The 16,064-nt window shown below is 39.8% G+C and overlaps 1 protein-coding gene across 1 annotated transcript in view; it reads left to right on the top strand.

Annotated features, from left to right (window-relative positions):
• Positions 1 to 16,064, top strand: part of MAMDC2 (MAM domain containing 2) — a 65,078-nt gene that overhangs the window by 30,914 nt on the left and 18,100 nt on the right. Inside the window, exons 3-9 of the mRNA XM_055699690.1 lie at positions 2,337 to 2,602; positions 3,295 to 3,379; positions 4,339 to 4,476; positions 6,763 to 7,019; positions 9,913 to 10,006; positions 12,660 to 12,806; positions 13,681 to 13,946. Of these exons, the coding sequence (XP_055555665.1) occupies positions 2,337 to 2,602; positions 3,295 to 3,379; positions 4,339 to 4,476; positions 6,763 to 7,019; positions 9,913 to 10,006; positions 12,660 to 12,806; positions 13,681 to 13,946 (1,253 nt within the window). The remainder of the gene's footprint in view (positions 1 to 2,336; positions 2,603 to 3,294; positions 3,380 to 4,338; positions 4,477 to 6,762; positions 7,020 to 9,912; positions 10,007 to 12,659; positions 12,807 to 13,680; positions 13,947 to 16,064) is intronic.

The following is a 16,064-nucleotide window of genomic DNA, read 5'->3' as shown; positions in this document are numbered from 1 at the left end:
CTGAATTGTAGGTTTCTTGGTAAGCAAAATGATCCAAATGCAGCCTAGCCTAAAAACACAGATTCTCCATCTGAACTGGATATTGCCACTTATATCAATTAGAATCAAATGTGTGAGGAGCATTCGACTTCTGATAAAGCCTTGGTGATTCCCCTCTATCCTCCATGCGTGTAAAGAAACATGTACCTTGCACTAGTGCATGCCAACAAAAAAATGCTGTGCATGCTAACTCTTGTGAACTAACTGGGTATCTGTATGCCAGTGGATGTTCTACACTCTCACATTTTATGTAGTGGCAGATTTGAGTATTTGGCAGGCACATTAGCTGCCTATTTTTAAATATTTATTCCTGTGCTTATTTTACTTTCATATGCTGCTGCAGTAACAAGTTACCCGTACTTAACCAGTGATTTTGTATATTCCTCCAAGAGACTAAAACCAGACACAGTAGATATAAAGAGAAATTATGGTAAGAGGGAAAAAAAAAAAAAGAAATTCCATTCCCTAAAAAGGGAAAGAAAATGCAGCTTTTCTATATTTACACAGCCCTTTATACTGCTTAAGGCTGCATCTACCCCCTGAATAAGTAGCAATCATTTATCTTGCATCTGTTAAAGAAAAATGTACAGTACAAATGGGTTGCTGTGCAGAGTGTCTGCAGGTGAGTGAGGGAGCAGATGCAGGGGGATGCTGTAACATGCATTGCCCAGGGAATCGGATGTTGTCAGAGCTGCTGCTTGCTCCTGGCATCTTTCTGGGGGTGTATGGGAAAGGACTTTGGGAACCTCATAGACCAAATCTGTACCAGCTCTTTGCCTTGGGGAGGTGGTGACTATCCATGCAAATGATGTGTCAGAGAGAATACTCTTTAACAGGCATTAGGGGAGCTCCTAGGAAGCAACCCCAGGGTGGCTTGGTAGAGTTGGAGGTTTCAGGCAGGATTTGGGAGGGGAGGGTGTGCAAACAAGCAATATATTTAAGATCAGTCCAGCTGCTGATGTGTTAAAGTAAAGCAAGTGCTTACCTATGTGTGGAAACTGAGACAAGCTCTGTGGTCAAGTGAAGTGAGATTAAAAAAGAAGAAATATATGCTCTGTGGAGTCTAAAGAGGATGAGTATTACTAATGTGCTGCTGGCTGAAGGACTGACTTGACACAGTCCCTGACAGCGCTTACATCTCTTGCTTGCAGCTTGGCTGGTGCGATTTATTATCAGGAGTAAGATTTGTCTGATATACATTGCCACTAAGTTAGAAGGATCATTTTCAGATTGTCTATGGGAAAATGTTTCAAACATGGATGGTTCAGCTTGTTTTGTAGCTTTGTTTTGGTTGGGTTTGGTTTTTTGTGGGTTTTGGTTTGGTTTGTTTCTTTTTTTGTTGTTTTGGTTTGTTTTTTGTTTTTTTTTTTTAATTTCCTTTCTCTCTGTGTTTCACTTGTTTCTGGCATTGCATTGCAGGTTTCTGTGACTCCTGTATCCCGTTTTAATCTCCTGATCTTGGTTTTGATGTGTTAGTAAAGTCTGCAGGACCAGGCTTCTGTTTCACTGTGATTTCTTTACTGTTGCCTCCTTTCTCTATGTGTTGTTTCTTTTACTTTTTTTTTTTTTCTTTCCTCCTCATGCATTTTTAGCTTGTCATCACATCCTTTCTTTTGTTTTTATAGAGAAGGTTATGTTTTAGGCTCTGCTTCTAAAATATCCATCCACATATTTCAAGTTCAAATTTAGTAATTTCAAATAATCCCATTGAGACTGCTGATGTGTTTAAATATAGCTTTACATTTAGCACTTTTTTGAATCAGCAGTTTTGTAGATTTGAGTTTTACTAGTTAAGAATGTCTTAACTGTGTTTTCTTCTTCAAACCAGAAATGCTTTAGAAGTTTTTGGCTGCAACATGTTTCTTATGTGTTGTTTTAAAATCTAAACTATAAAAATGAAGCTAAAGAGTTTTGATCTGTAAAACAACTAAATATTTGTGCAGCATATTCCTGCCTGTGTGAATTATCTTGTCAATCAAATTGTCTGTCTACAACTACCCGTTCTGGAGGGCCATACTTACTTATTAATCTGCTTTAAACTGATGTAACTTGCACTCACTGAAGATTTCCAGTAATTTTAAAATTGTGATTAAAAGTGCTGTGAGACACAGTAAGTGACATTTGTGTGGGTACAGTGGGATATCAAAAGGTTAAATGACTTGCTTAACACAATGAGTGGTGGTCTCAGTCTCCTGACCTAGCCCCCAACCAACCATTCTTTATAAATAAGTACTTTTGTCTTATTTATAAAAGCAAAGCCTCTGATGTATATTATTCTGATGTGTGTCTGTTCCCAGGACATTACATTTCTGTGGATACATCTTACGAGGGTGAGAAAGCAGTGCTGTCCAGCCCTGAGCTGTACTCGGAGGAGTGGAGCTGTGTCAGGCTGATTTATCAGATAGCGACAACTGCAGAGGCTTCACCCAATCCTGCCAGGCTCAACTTGTACTTGAGGCAGGAAGGAGAGAGCTTTGATCGTTTGCTGTGGTCAGCCAGGAAGCCCTCAGACAGCTGGCTTATAGCTAGCTTAGATTTAACGAACAGCACAAAGAAGTACAAGGTAAGCCCTTGATTTTAGAAGGTGCCGCAGGCTTTTTGGTGCATGTGTTGGCATGTACAGACTGCTTTTCAGTGTTCCCACTCAGGGTCCTCCTGTTCCTTGGCTTTCACACCCAGGGCTGGCAGCTTGTGAGTCAGTCAACGTCTTTGTCCCTAAAATCAGGGGTGGGGTGCAGCTCACGGGGAAGCACAGCCAGTTGAGCCATGCAGTGAGGATGCCTCACCTCGCAGCAGCCCGTCGGAGCTGCTGGCATCCTGCAGCAGATACGGCACCTCCCAGGTCTTGGGTATGCAGCTGCGCTCTCTTGTTCCTGTCCTCTGTGCCCTTCTGGAAGGAGTCAGAGGCTGAGAGGAGAGTATTTCTACCCAAAACCTGTCACATTGCATCTCTCGCAATAACACTTTGCATAGTCACAGCCGAGGAATCTGGAATCCTGCACTGTTATGTGAAGTGTGGAATCTTGTGGCTTTGTCTCATTGTCCTTCAGTGTGCCTTCTGTCCTCAAGAAGAGCATTGACTGTCTTTAATGCCTTCTGCCAAGCTCTTCCAGCAAAAGCACCTCTCCTGACTGTAAGGGCAGTGAGCCCCCCGTGTATATTTAATTTCTTTTCCTGTCTATCCTGTTTTAATATCCAGGGTGATGATGGCAATACTGAAATCCTAAAATTTACAGTTTGGTTTATATTGTGCAGATTGTACTGGAAGGTGAAATGGGACAAGATAGATCTGCCAGTATAGCAGTTTTTGAAATCAAAATAACTTCTGGATATTGTATTGGTAAGTACGGTCTGCTAAGCTCCCATATTCTCTGCATAGAAAAAAATGCCTTGTCAGCAGTTTTAAAACCGAATTAAAGGTTTGGGTTTAGAAGAAAGACAATGGCTTTTTAATTAATGAAAAATTGGCGGCCATACTTGATATAGGTATTTTTGAAGCTAAGGTTGCACACACTTAATATGTGTTTTTATTCACCCATCTTTGTGATATATATAGACATTTCACATACAATAATTCATTCTAAAGCTATTTATTGTTCAAGCAGGAACAAGTGTTATATTTTCATAAAACTAGATTGCTGCAAATACTACAACATAACAGCTGCAACATTCTTTCTGCTGACTGCCTGCTCATGTTTCCTTTCAGTGGCATCTTGCAGGCTGCAGAGTCAAAACTCTGTTGACACTTACTGCTATTTCCTCATGACATTTGCCAAAAAAAAATGCTAATAAAGTTCAAAAATTTAAGTGGCTAGAAGGCTGGGAGACCTTTGCATTTCTGGGGAGCTCTTGTGCAGCCCAACTGAATTGTCCCAATTCTTTGGCTCTGTGCAGGAAACAAAGCAGTCTAATTACTTCCATGAAATACTGGTTCTGCTTTGCTTCTGGCCATCCCTGATTTACAAGTGGAAGTTCTGCTCAGACTGTTCAGTTCTATGAAGTGGTGTATTTTAAATTTTATTTTGTTCTAAATTACAGAAGTCCTGTATTGCCAAATAAAGAAAAAGATAAGTCAGACTGAACAGGATGGAAATGAAAATTTTATCAAAAATTGATCAAAAATTGTGGCTAAGTTTGTTTCCACATATGATAAGCTGTCAAGTGCCATGTCCAGTTCTATAAATATAGGTAGTATCTGCACTGCCATGTGTAAAATAAGGCCAGCGCTTAGGAATAGCCTCTGTTCCAGTTTCTGTAATGAAAATGTGTGCACTCAGCTGGTGATGTCTGCAATTGCAGAATGCGATTTTGAAGAAAATCATCTTTGTGGCTTTGTGAACCGCTGGAACCCCAATGTCAACTGGTTTGTTGGTGGAGGGAACATTCGCAATTCTCAGTCTGTCCTGCCCAAAGACCACACACTTAGCAGTGAACTGGGTAAGCAACAAATGTGAAACAGCAGTATAGTGGAAAATTTGAGGCTGTGATTCACATATGACTCTTGTACTGCAAATTATTATGTGAGTTCTTTCCTTTCTCCTGGCATTGGGTGGGGTAAGAATGACCTATGTTGCAAAAGGGATTAGAAAAAAATGGGGGGAATTTGCAGAAGTTCACACGAAGTTTCCTGTAAGCTTTTAATAAGGTTATCATGCCTTTTGCTAGGCTTCAAAATTACTCAAAATAAGGATAAAATTTTGGATGGAGAGGGGTAAAATTCATCTTTCTGTGGAGTCTAAATGTATGGACCACAGTAAGTTTTAAAATCTTGTATTGCTGCTCTGTACACCTTGCAGGGGTGTTCCTTCCAGTGGTTATTGGGAAAATTGAGTAGGAAATCTACAGAGTTGAAACATGTTTGGAGAATCTTGGGTTAAATTGCAGAGTTTAGGAGGTTTTGTTTCTTTCAGTTAGATGTGCTGTTGATGCAGTCCGTTGGAGGTAGAATGCTGTAAAGACTTAAAGGATTTTCAGCACTTGCTCTGTGTGAAATTTTTGTCCCAGCCACCTTGTTGAGAGGAGAACATTTTACACAGTCATAGAGAAGGGCTGGGGGATATCTTAGCCTCTGATGTAGTGTTGCGTGAGGTACTGCAGCAGGTGACAGCCAGGAGGTCTGGCTGCTGCAGCACACTGCGTGACTCAGACAATGTGACACTTGTGATGGTGCAGACAATTGCATCATGGAAAGCAGGGTTGATCCTCTTTCCTTAACTCATGCCACTGTGCCTTTTATTTATTTCACAATTGTGTGAGTTGAGTACAGAGTGTCAGTCCAGCTCTGCGTTACCCCACAGCACCTAAATGCTGGTAAAATTTTGATGGAAGTTTAATTCATCGTAACATCAACAGCAGACAGTGCCTCTGCCTATTAAACAAAGTACTGGATGTGACAGGAAATGCCACCAACTGGGAGGGACCTGTTTTCTTGTAGCCACAGTCTTTCTTTTTCACACCAAACCCTCACTGCTGACCGTTGAATGAGAAGACCCCAAGAAGCCAAAAGTCACACAAGAGCCTTCCTTTTGCAAGAGTTGTGTTACAAAGGTACAATCAGCTAGGGAGATCATAATTAAGCTATGAAATGTGGTAAAACTGCAGAGCAAAAATGAAGACCAGAACTTCTTAGGCAAGTACCACTGAAATGTCTCCTGTCCCCTGGCAGTGGGGAGGCTGGAGCTGACCACAGCCAGGCAAGCCCTTTCCCCTCCTAGTGGAGTGAGCCGAGAAGTGACATCTCCAGGTTTGAGAACACCATTAGCTAATTAATATAGTGGTGTAGACATAAACCTAATGGCACAGTTTGCAGTGTCCATGCTGAAGTACCCAGTCAGATTGGCACTTCATTCTCCTCTAAGCTTTCTACTTGTGAGGAGCCATTTTTCCCTTCATCAGCTGACACTGTTTGGTGCTGTTTCTAGGAGTGTAGAAGAAGAAAAATGACAGATGCACAGTGTATCGATGCACATGAATGTGTCTTGTTTAAATCAAGATAGCTCTCTGAAAATTGAAGCCAGAGAAGCTGTACCCTTTGAAAATCCTGCAGGTCATATTGGGTGTTGAGGGGAGGGAGTCTACTCATCTGTAGTGCTTTTCTGTTTATTAGCATCTCACAGAAGTCTTTTTAAAGGATTTTACAAAGAACCAGTCTGTTCAGTAAAGATAAAACATTTAGAAACCAAATCCTAGATTGAGCAGAATTATTCAAGCAATGAAATGTGCAGAATAAAGGCATTTGCCAATTCATTTGATACATTGAATGAACTACTGAATGAAATATGTGAGGAAACATATGGCCTATAATCTTGTTCATTTGCTTGGATTGCCTCAGTAAAAATTGCACTTGGAAGAAGATTAAATACTATACTGAGCTGTTGGGAGGCGGGGAATTTACTCAGCTGTAACACATTTTTCCATTTATGAATGGGTCCCAAATTCAGAGAATTTATTACTTTCTTTAATATAAAGATCTTGAATAAAGACTTCAGAAAGAGCCAAGACTGACTGTTTTGCCAGTGGTATCTTAGCCAAACAACTTCGCACATAGGAGGAAAGGAGAAAAGAAAAAAATAATCTCTTAGAATTACTAAAATTTCCTAGGAATCAACCATTGTTGTCCAGGTCATAGAGATACATGTCTAGTCCCTGCCCATCTCCTGATACTTCTTGTAAGTGGTGTCCTTTAAAGAGCATCCTTATACCCACTTTCTTTTATACTTTTAGGTCACTACATGTATGTGGACTCTGTTTACGTCAAACATTTTCAGGAAGTGGCCCAGCTAATCTCACCAAAGACCATGGCCCCAATGTCTGGCTGCTTATCTTTTTATTATCAACTTAAGCAGGAGAATAGCATTGTTTTTACGGTTTACTTGAGAGACATGAGTGGCTTTTATGAAGAGATCTGGAAAACAGACAGTGCACTGAGTGCGGACTGGGCACTAGCAGAAGTTGACTTCAATGCGCCGTACCCTGTGGAGGTAAAGCAATCATTCCTGTACTGTCCAGCTGTGACTTCCGGGTTGCATCAGACATCAGTGCCGACTCAGGCCAAGTCAGGAACATGGCAGTGGCTGTCCAGTGTCTGAAAGAGGGTTAGAAAGATGCTGGCGATAGGTTGTTTCCTTTGTCCACTGCATAAAGGTCAAGGAGGACTCACTTTCCATACGGCTTGATTTTCAGCAAAGATAAAGTCAGGTGAAGTGCTTGAACAGAATACTTTGGGAGGTTGTAGAAGCCTACTAATGTGAAGTCTTTCAGTTCCTACTAAATAACGTCAGTGTTCTCTCAGGCCTTACGTCTGTGACTCGGGGATCCATTTTTGAGGAGGTGGAGTATCACAAAATAATGCCTGCTTCCCACTGCAGAAGAAAAATTGTAACAAATATTGGAGCTCTGTTCTCTACCTTATACAATCCTGCAATTCAGTTTTTCTGTGCTTTCACAAGATAAGAGTCCAAACTTGAGTCCTAATAGTACAGGAGTCCTTAGATGCAGAAGCCAGCTCTCTGTGGTTCATGTAATTTATTTCAAGAGTATCAGAAAGAAATTGAGTTTCTTATTTCCTAGAGTTTACTAAAATAACCCCAAATCTTAGAAGATTGAAATAAACATAAATATGTATGTATAGAAAAATACACACACATCTATGTATAAAAATATGTGTGTATATATATACATACACACATGTATTATATCTTAATATAGGTAAAATATATATTCTTATATCTAATACATACAGAAATATCTTAGAAGATTGGAATAAATAGTGTATATGTATTATATACAACACCTATACTTACATGTATAAAATATATATTATATATGTAACGTATATATACACACACACTCTCCCTACACACACTCTCCCTATAGATACACTTCTAATTCTAGGATTACTATTAAATTGGCTTTCATTCCACTTGCTTTAACTCCACAGAAGTTACTTGTTAATTCACGATAAACCTGCAGATTTTTAGAAATTAGTAGTGGTAAAGCTAATTTTCATCAGATGTTACATAGTCCTTTTATACTTTGTAAAGTCAGCAACCAAGTCATCCATTTGAATTGTCAGACTTCAAATGGTATGGGAAAGGAGATTAGATCTGGTAAGGTCTCATAATACTGAATGGTAAGTGAAGTACTTACTCAATAAATACAAAGTAACACACAAGGGGAAAAACAGTCCTAGCAGTACGGATAGAAATAAATTAATGATTACTTAGAGCTGGGCATTACTGTCGTTAGTTTTGTGAAAATTATCCTCTCAGTTCCTAGGGGCATTCATAAAACCATTTGGAATGTTGGAAACGATACTGGAATAAACAGCAGAACAGAGGATGTCGTACCACTGGACGAATGGACAGGGTACCCCTGTGTTCAGCAGAGTATGCAACTCCAACCCTCTCAGTTAAAAAAGAATATCCTAGAACTACAAGAGGGAGATGGGTATAATCAATAGTGTGGAGAAGTTAGCATTAATGAAATAACAGTTTTCAACCTGTAGAAAAAAACGACTAAAGTAGAATATGGTAGAGGTTCATAAAAATTATGAATGACACAGAAAAGATTAACTGTTCCCTTTCGTTCATAATTTAAGTTGCTGTTTGAAATTCTTAATTACCGGATAACAGTAAAATAAACCAAAGGGAAGATTTTTTCCTACATCACATAACTGTAGAACTCACTTCCACAGCGTACTATGGATACCATTATTCTGATAGTTCAAAAACTGATTAGACGGATTAATGGGAAAGAAAGAATCTATCAGGAATGCTATGTGATGGAAGAAGAACTGAAAACTTGTCATTGCCTTCAGTTCTTTCTGTAGGTAACCTCTGTTGGAAACCAGACACTTGGCTAGATGGGCCTTTGTTCTGTTTGAGGAATCTTTATGTAATCCAACACAGTCATTATTCTAGAGATCACTTTATAGAAATCAGAATAAAGCTTACATATAATTTCTTCAGTTGGTTCAAGAAAGCCTTCCTCTTTGTTTCATCCCACTAAAGGAGATCACTGAGGATTCTTTCCCAGCTCTCCTAGTCTGACTTCCGACCCTGGGTGAGACATCACAGGCATTGCTTTCACTGAACAGGATCGCACTCGGAAGCATTTGTCCATATATCCTTGTTTTGTCCCTGGGATTGCCTTGTGATTCAAGCCTTTTCTCAATGTTTTCCTGTAACTCAGAGTTTTGATAATCAAGAGAAATTTTAAGATGCTTCCTCAAGTTTTATAGACTATCCTCCACTTACTTGAGGAAATTATGTCCCTTGGGAATGGCTAAGGACATTGTTTGATTTTTGTGGTAAGAAAACCACAGTGATAGCTTTTCTGGTTGTTAACTAAATATTTTAAAGGAAATCTTCCCTGCCAGCTGATGCCAAGGCATGGGTTTCAGTATCTGAGGATGTTTAGAAAAAACAGTAAAACTGAATATTGTAAGAGCAGAGTAACTACACAGTTTGGTTTTAGCCCTTGATACAGCTGGATTCTAGATACAGTAATAATTCAGCAGCTTTGGAGTCCTAGTCCATACAGACTGTTTACCCTGAATACTGGCTTTGTATGTTATCATGATAGTAGCCTTACTGCATCTTTAAAACTCATGCTTCATAAAGCAGCATAACAGGTATGTTCCCCTTGATTTCTTCTTGATCTTGAGTGAGCAAAGGTCTGGTGCCAGGGTCAAGCTCTGATTTATAACCCTAATAAGTGATATAATTTAATTTGTCCCAACACCTGCAATGCTGTCTGAGATGCCCTGGAGTCTGTCTGGGACATCCAAACAGAATCCTGTAATGCAAAGATGTGTACCAACATTATTGTTGTGTATATGGTAGATGAATAACAAACTATTATAATTTCCAGGTAATATTTGAAGTTGCTTTTAATAGTGCCAAGGGAGGTTATGTTGCACTTGATGACATCGCTTTCTCTCCAGTTTACTGCAGCAATCAGTCAGGTATGAGTTTTTATTGCTATTTACCATCTTTGTGGTTTTCCCCTTTGCTTTGACCTCTCTGAACCACCTGTCAGTACTTGCAATATTTGGTAGTGATGTGCAGATGCTACCTTCTCAACTGACCAGTGCTACTGGGCTTCTCTTCCTCCTGGTGACAAAACAGCAGATAAACACTAATGTCATTCTTTTGATCCAGAAATTAGTCCTTAATGCTTCCTCTGCCAAGACCTTGCACCAGGGATCTGCAACTGGAGCACTGGACTGAATGCTGTATTTGCATCACCCCAGCTTTTGAACAAATTACCACTTGCAGGCCTGTTGCTGAAAGAGAGGGGGATTTCCCCAGGTGAGGAGGGTATGAGGAAGAAAATATCCTGGGCTTTTCATTATTGTCAGTGTAGAAAATACCTTCCTCCATGCCACATGCTCTGAGGTGTTCTTCAGAGCCAAAATAGGAGACCTTGCCTTCCTGTCCTCACTCTTCCAGGAGGTATTATTTATCTCAGACAGTGGCATGTCTGTCAAGTTTTTGTTAGGTGTTCCCAGCAGCAGAAGTCAGCTGAATCTACATGACCTGTGCTGTAGAGGCACTTTGGATGAAGGACTTCGTTGTTTGAGAATGCAGCCTCTGCAGTAGCTGTGTACTGGTGGCTTGGGTTTTAGTGTAGCACCAAGCAGTAGTCACAAGCAGATTAGTCGTTTCCCACTGAGCCCATCCATTCTTTCAGTCACAGGTTTGAATTTTTGGCTAATGTTTTGAAGTGATCAAGGGAAAAAAGATTTTTTTGCCCTTTTTTATTTGCCTGGAGTCTCTGCTAGCTTTACCTGCACTGCTGAAGAATCAATTGGAGGTAGATTCCAATTAAGTTATTAATCCCCAACTCTTGGCTGAGTAAATCTAGTTGTTTAATTAACTCCTCAATGCCTGTTCTGTTTTTGCTTTGTTTTGCAACAATCCTGAGTTATGTTTGCAATATGCCATGGATTGGAGCTGTGTGCTCATCAGTTTTCCATTATTTTTTTTTTCAGTTGTCTTATATGTGCTGAGGTATGGGATAAATTTTATAGTATTTTCTGCCACAATCCTGATTCAGTCATACTATAATGGCATGAGTTAAAATCTACTCTGACTAGTAAATTTGATAGGTTCAGCTACAGCTTTGCCTACTAACTCTGATTTTCAAGTTTTGGAGTGTTTTTTTGGGTTTGGGTTTGGGGTTTTTTTTTGCTGTTTGAGAAATGAATGCCAATCATTTGCTTTATATTTTGTTGAAATACAAAAAAGCTGGTTAATCCTTCAGTCTTATCTCCTGTTTCCATCTTCAGCTGGTCTGAGCAGAGACGTTAAAATCAAAGAGATCTTCATTCTCGTATTCGGTCATAGCAGTGTATGTAACAACATCAAGTTTTTTTTCTTATTTTTCTGAAATTTTGTTCACAAAGGTCTCAGTGTTAGCCAAGTGGAGGGGAAAGGTACCAGAGTATTAAACTTGCCCCCCAAAGGGTGAATCATACGATGGGTTTAACGCTGCGTGGACCTGGTAGTGCTCCAACTGTGTTTTCTTTAACTAGGAAAGCAGTGGGAGGAGGCCAAGGCTGCCTCATGCTAAGATCTGGCTTATTTGAGGCTGAAGAGACCACTCCATGGCATCTCTCCAAATCAAAAATGTTGCTTCTCCTGAAGCTGATTGCCGGTGTCCCTGCCCTTGCTGGGAAGTCCTTCTTAGCTTCTGTGCAGAAGGGTCATGCATGCTGCTGTAGAGATGCTCACAGGGTCCTGACTCCCAGCGTAGCCAAAAATTGTGTGATGGCTTTGGGTTGTGCCCCTCGTTTCCCCAGCATCTGGTACAAGTGGGTGATAGAGCTTTTAAAGAAGTAGAAATGTTTTACTTTTAGAAGAGCCATTCACCAGGGGGACTTTTTCAGACTGAAGCAAATCCTGACCCATGAATGCCATATTGCAAGTGAAGAGGGAGCCACCAGCAGGGCTGGGGGACTTAGCTTTTAATCAGCTTCAATATAAATGGTGCAGCTTTCTTTTCTGCAGTGTGAAAATGTGAGGCATGGCTCCAGAGGTCAGTAGCCGCGAGATGATACATGAACCAAAAGCTGTTTGACTTCCTTACTTAGGGCATGCATATGCACACACATTAAATATGACTAAAAAAGGGTTTTTTTAAAAAGTGCTCTTTAGAAGAATATTAATGTTGATGTTAGAAAGTTATCGCCTTAGAAACTGAAGTGAAATTATGACACCTATCCACACACATGTGCACATGCAAACTCATTTTGATTGATTATCGTTTAAATGAATGAGCAGGATGAAAACAAATGGTCTGAATGTGCATTACGTCCTGAAGGAGGAATCTTCTCTTAATATCTGTAGCTTATTTATATTTTATAGGGGCAGTGAAGCAGGTTTCCTCCCAGCTCCAGCAAAAATATAAGAAAATAACACCCATTTCCAATGGAAAATTGATAGTTCGTTATCATTGTGACTTTGCTTTATGTACGTGTAACATCTTTGCACATGCTCATCTTCTCTAATGCAAAGAAAGATGAAACAGAGTATACTTTGGCATCGTTGTGCTTCAAATATCTGTGTTTATTATACTGTGCTCTTCCTAACAGAACATATGCATCTATCTTTTAGGAACTCCTTTCAATCCTGCTGGGGCAGGCTGCAATTTTGAGGAAGATCTGTGTAGCTTTTACCAGGATAACAAAGATGGCCCAGGGTGGAGCAGAGTGAAAGTGAAGCGTAATGTCTATAGAGCAGGAGATCACACTACAGGGTTTGGTAAATCAAAACTCCTTTTCACTGGAAGAATCAAATTGAATATAAAGGTTAACCTGTTGTATCATTGTTTGCTCTGTTAAATAATGTCATTGGCACACTGGTTAGATTCCCTTACTGCAACTCCCTGCCATTAAAAACCAGTGTACACCACTCTGTCCTAGCTAGGACTCTGGCTGTGCCTAACCACATGTAGAGGGTGAAGGTCACCTGCTGAATAGCCGTGCAGGGCTATCCATCAGTTTATTTTCACTGTACTGATTTGTAGTCATTGAAGGGATGATTCCACAAAAGCATACAAGCAAATATAATAGCAGCTTAATGCATTCCTCTTAATATAGAGGAATGAGGGGCTCTTAGCTCTTCCAGGCTTAGGACAGTTGGCATTTTTAAGGGAAAACTGTGAAATGTTGTGTAGTGAAGCCACGTAGTGAAAGGCCTGCTAATAAGTTCTGAAACTTGCACATCTCTCTGTGTAGAGTATTCATGGCTCTTAATCAAATGTGCTAAGTCTCACTTCTTTATACTTGGTGCAGGGAATAACAGTCCTTGTAGCCCATACTTCATTCTTTGGTGTCAGAGCAGTACCCTTAAAACATCCAGGTTTCCAGTGAGGCCAGCAGGCCAGAGAATTTTTCAGTGTAAATTTGAAAAGTATTTATTTATGGTAACTTAGCCATGTGCCAGTTTAGCTTAAAGAGGCTGAGACACTTTTAGAAAAATTATTTCTATTCAAACAAAGTGTGATAATCTGTTTCCTGCCCATAGAAACTGTTTCTATAACCAAAGTCTAACGCAGTAACAGAAGCGGCTTTAATAGCAAATCAACTGTGCTAATTGCCTATTAGAAGTACTCAGTAATTGTGCTGTCTTGCAGGTTATTACTTGTTGGCAAACACAAAGTTTACATCACAGCCTGGGTACATTGGTCGTCTGTATGGCCCGACACTGCCAGGAAACTTGCAGTTTTGTCTGCGTTTTTATTATGCCTTATACGGGTTTTTCAAGATGAGTGGCACCCTTGCTGTTTATATCTTTGAAGAGAATCATGTTGTTCAAGAGAAAATCTGGTCCGTCTTGGACTCTCCAAAGGGAGTTTGGACTCAAGCTGAAATCTCCTTCAAAAAGCCTATGCCTTGCAAGGTAAGAACCTACTCTTCAAATCTGCTGGATTCTTAATCGAGATTTTGCTTGCCTTCTCCTTCCAGGGTTCTTTGTTATCCAGGATTAATCCTAACTAGGTGAGCTACACCTGCAAAGTGAAATAGAGTTCCCCAAGCAGTGCAGTGGGGAGTGGAGTATTTCTTCACAGCCTAGCCCCTGTGGGAGCCCTCGCCAGGCATAGTGCAGTGTTGCCCTGGTGTCCTCAGCTGTAGTTACAGTATTAGTGGAGATTTCACCCAAGGAGCTTTAATGAGAGCCGGCTCTGTCTTTGTTTCTCAGCAGGCTCCACATTCACTCATTCATGTTTGTTTGTTTGCTGTGTAATTTACATCACCATAGTCAGTTCCAGATTTTAATTAATCTAAAAAGTCTTTACTGTTAAGTTCTGGTCAAAATGTGGAGCTGATCCTACTTTCCTAAACTGAACCACTGGGTTAAAATACAAAGGCAGAAGTCAGTGTAATTTAAAGCAATGGACTTGAAGTATTTGCAACATCAGTTGGAGAGGTCACTTTGTAATCTCAGCAAGTTAATAAGAATAACATAATATTTCATATTACCTCCTGATTAAGTCCTCAAGCTGCTTTTATCCCTCATCTCTGCTCTTTTTACAAAGACTGACTTTTACACAAATGTGTGTAGGCGCTACTTCTGCAGTTATCCTGATTTCTGTAGTGGGTTTTCACTATGAGTCATCTAAGGAGGACCAGATGGATCACTACGTGATGACACAGATAAATCCAGCTTTTTTTTCATTGTGATGGTACTATGAAGATATGAATGAAGGCTTATCTTGTGAATCATGTATTTCTTAAATCTTAAGCATTTTCCCCACTATAAAGTCATTTTTCAAATGGCAGCAGTTACTGAGTTTAACTTTTCTTGAGGAAAAAAAACCCAACATTTTTCTTTGAAGTAAGTACACTATAAAAGAAAAAGTCCACCAAAAAAAAAGTTGCCTAATGAAAATTTCAGTCCTAATTGTTGGCTAGTATTTTCTCTCTGATATCTCATACCATAAAAAGTTGATGGGATTTTTATGTTCATATTTTTCATGCATAAAACATAACAGAATTTCTAATTCCCTTTCAACTGAAAGATATAGAAAAAAACCCCAAATTTTATTACCACCCAGCAAGAGCATGGTAGAAAAGTGTCTCATAGTACCATCGCCAAATACTTGTAGAACAGTATTTTTCTCTTTTTTTTTTTTTTTTTTTTGAAATCACGGAAAGGTATTGGTTAAATGGACAAACTTATAACATACTTTTGCCATGTCCTGTTTACATATTTCTTTATTCCTTCTAAAAAGGTTTAGTAGCTTGTGTAGCATAATATATTGTATGAATAGTGATGACAGCTGAGCATGACTGTAAAAGATTATTTATAGCCCTGGAGGTGGCAGGGTTTTTTAGTATTACACATTTACATGGAAAATCTTTTCCAATATGAATTTATGAAGAACTATTTTTATGTTTTCCTAGAAATTAGTATATCTAAACCACTTGTAAAGTAGCTTGCCTGGTAGGGAAAGCTTTCTGTGAATGCAGCTGTATACATGTCTGTAGTTACCAGTCTGTAGGCAGTAACAGATGGGGAGAGCAGCACACAGGAGAATAAAGAAGTCAAGGGAATATCCTCACTGCCTCTGAGCCCAAAGTTCTGCAGGAGGGAAAAAACCCTGTGCTCTGCAGCAGGAGGTTTGTGTGCCTCTGGCAACTCTCATAAGCCTTCAGTGAGTCTTTCAGGTCTTGCGATGGGAAAGCCTTCTTTCCCACGGAAACAAGTTGCAGAATGTTTCTGTTGAGGAAGCATTCCTCACATATCACAAAAATTGAGATTTACTGGGCTTTAGAGAGCTCAGCATGTGTTCATCATATCATAGTTCAGACACCCCTTAGCCAAATAACTGTGTATTGGCGGGGGGGGGGGGGGGGGGGGGCATATGGAGTTCTACCTTAGCCTTGGTTTAAACCTATTCTCTCATACTGTCTTTCCTCCTGCATTGGAAGATTAAATTAAGTTTAAAATAGGGATTAAGTTGCAGTTTTGCATATGTAGTAGATGCCACTGTTTTGTAATGTATCAGGCATAAGC

This window comes from Falco cherrug, chromosome Z (genome assembly GCF_023634085.1).
Source record: "Falco cherrug isolate bFalChe1 chromosome Z, bFalChe1.pri, whole genome shotgun sequence".
NCBI classification, from domain to species: domain Eukaryota; kingdom Metazoa; phylum Chordata; class Aves; order Falconiformes; family Falconidae; genus Falco; species Falco cherrug.
The sequence above is the reverse complement of the archived record's forward strand: the minus strand, read 5'-3'. Positions and strand labels throughout refer to the sequence as shown.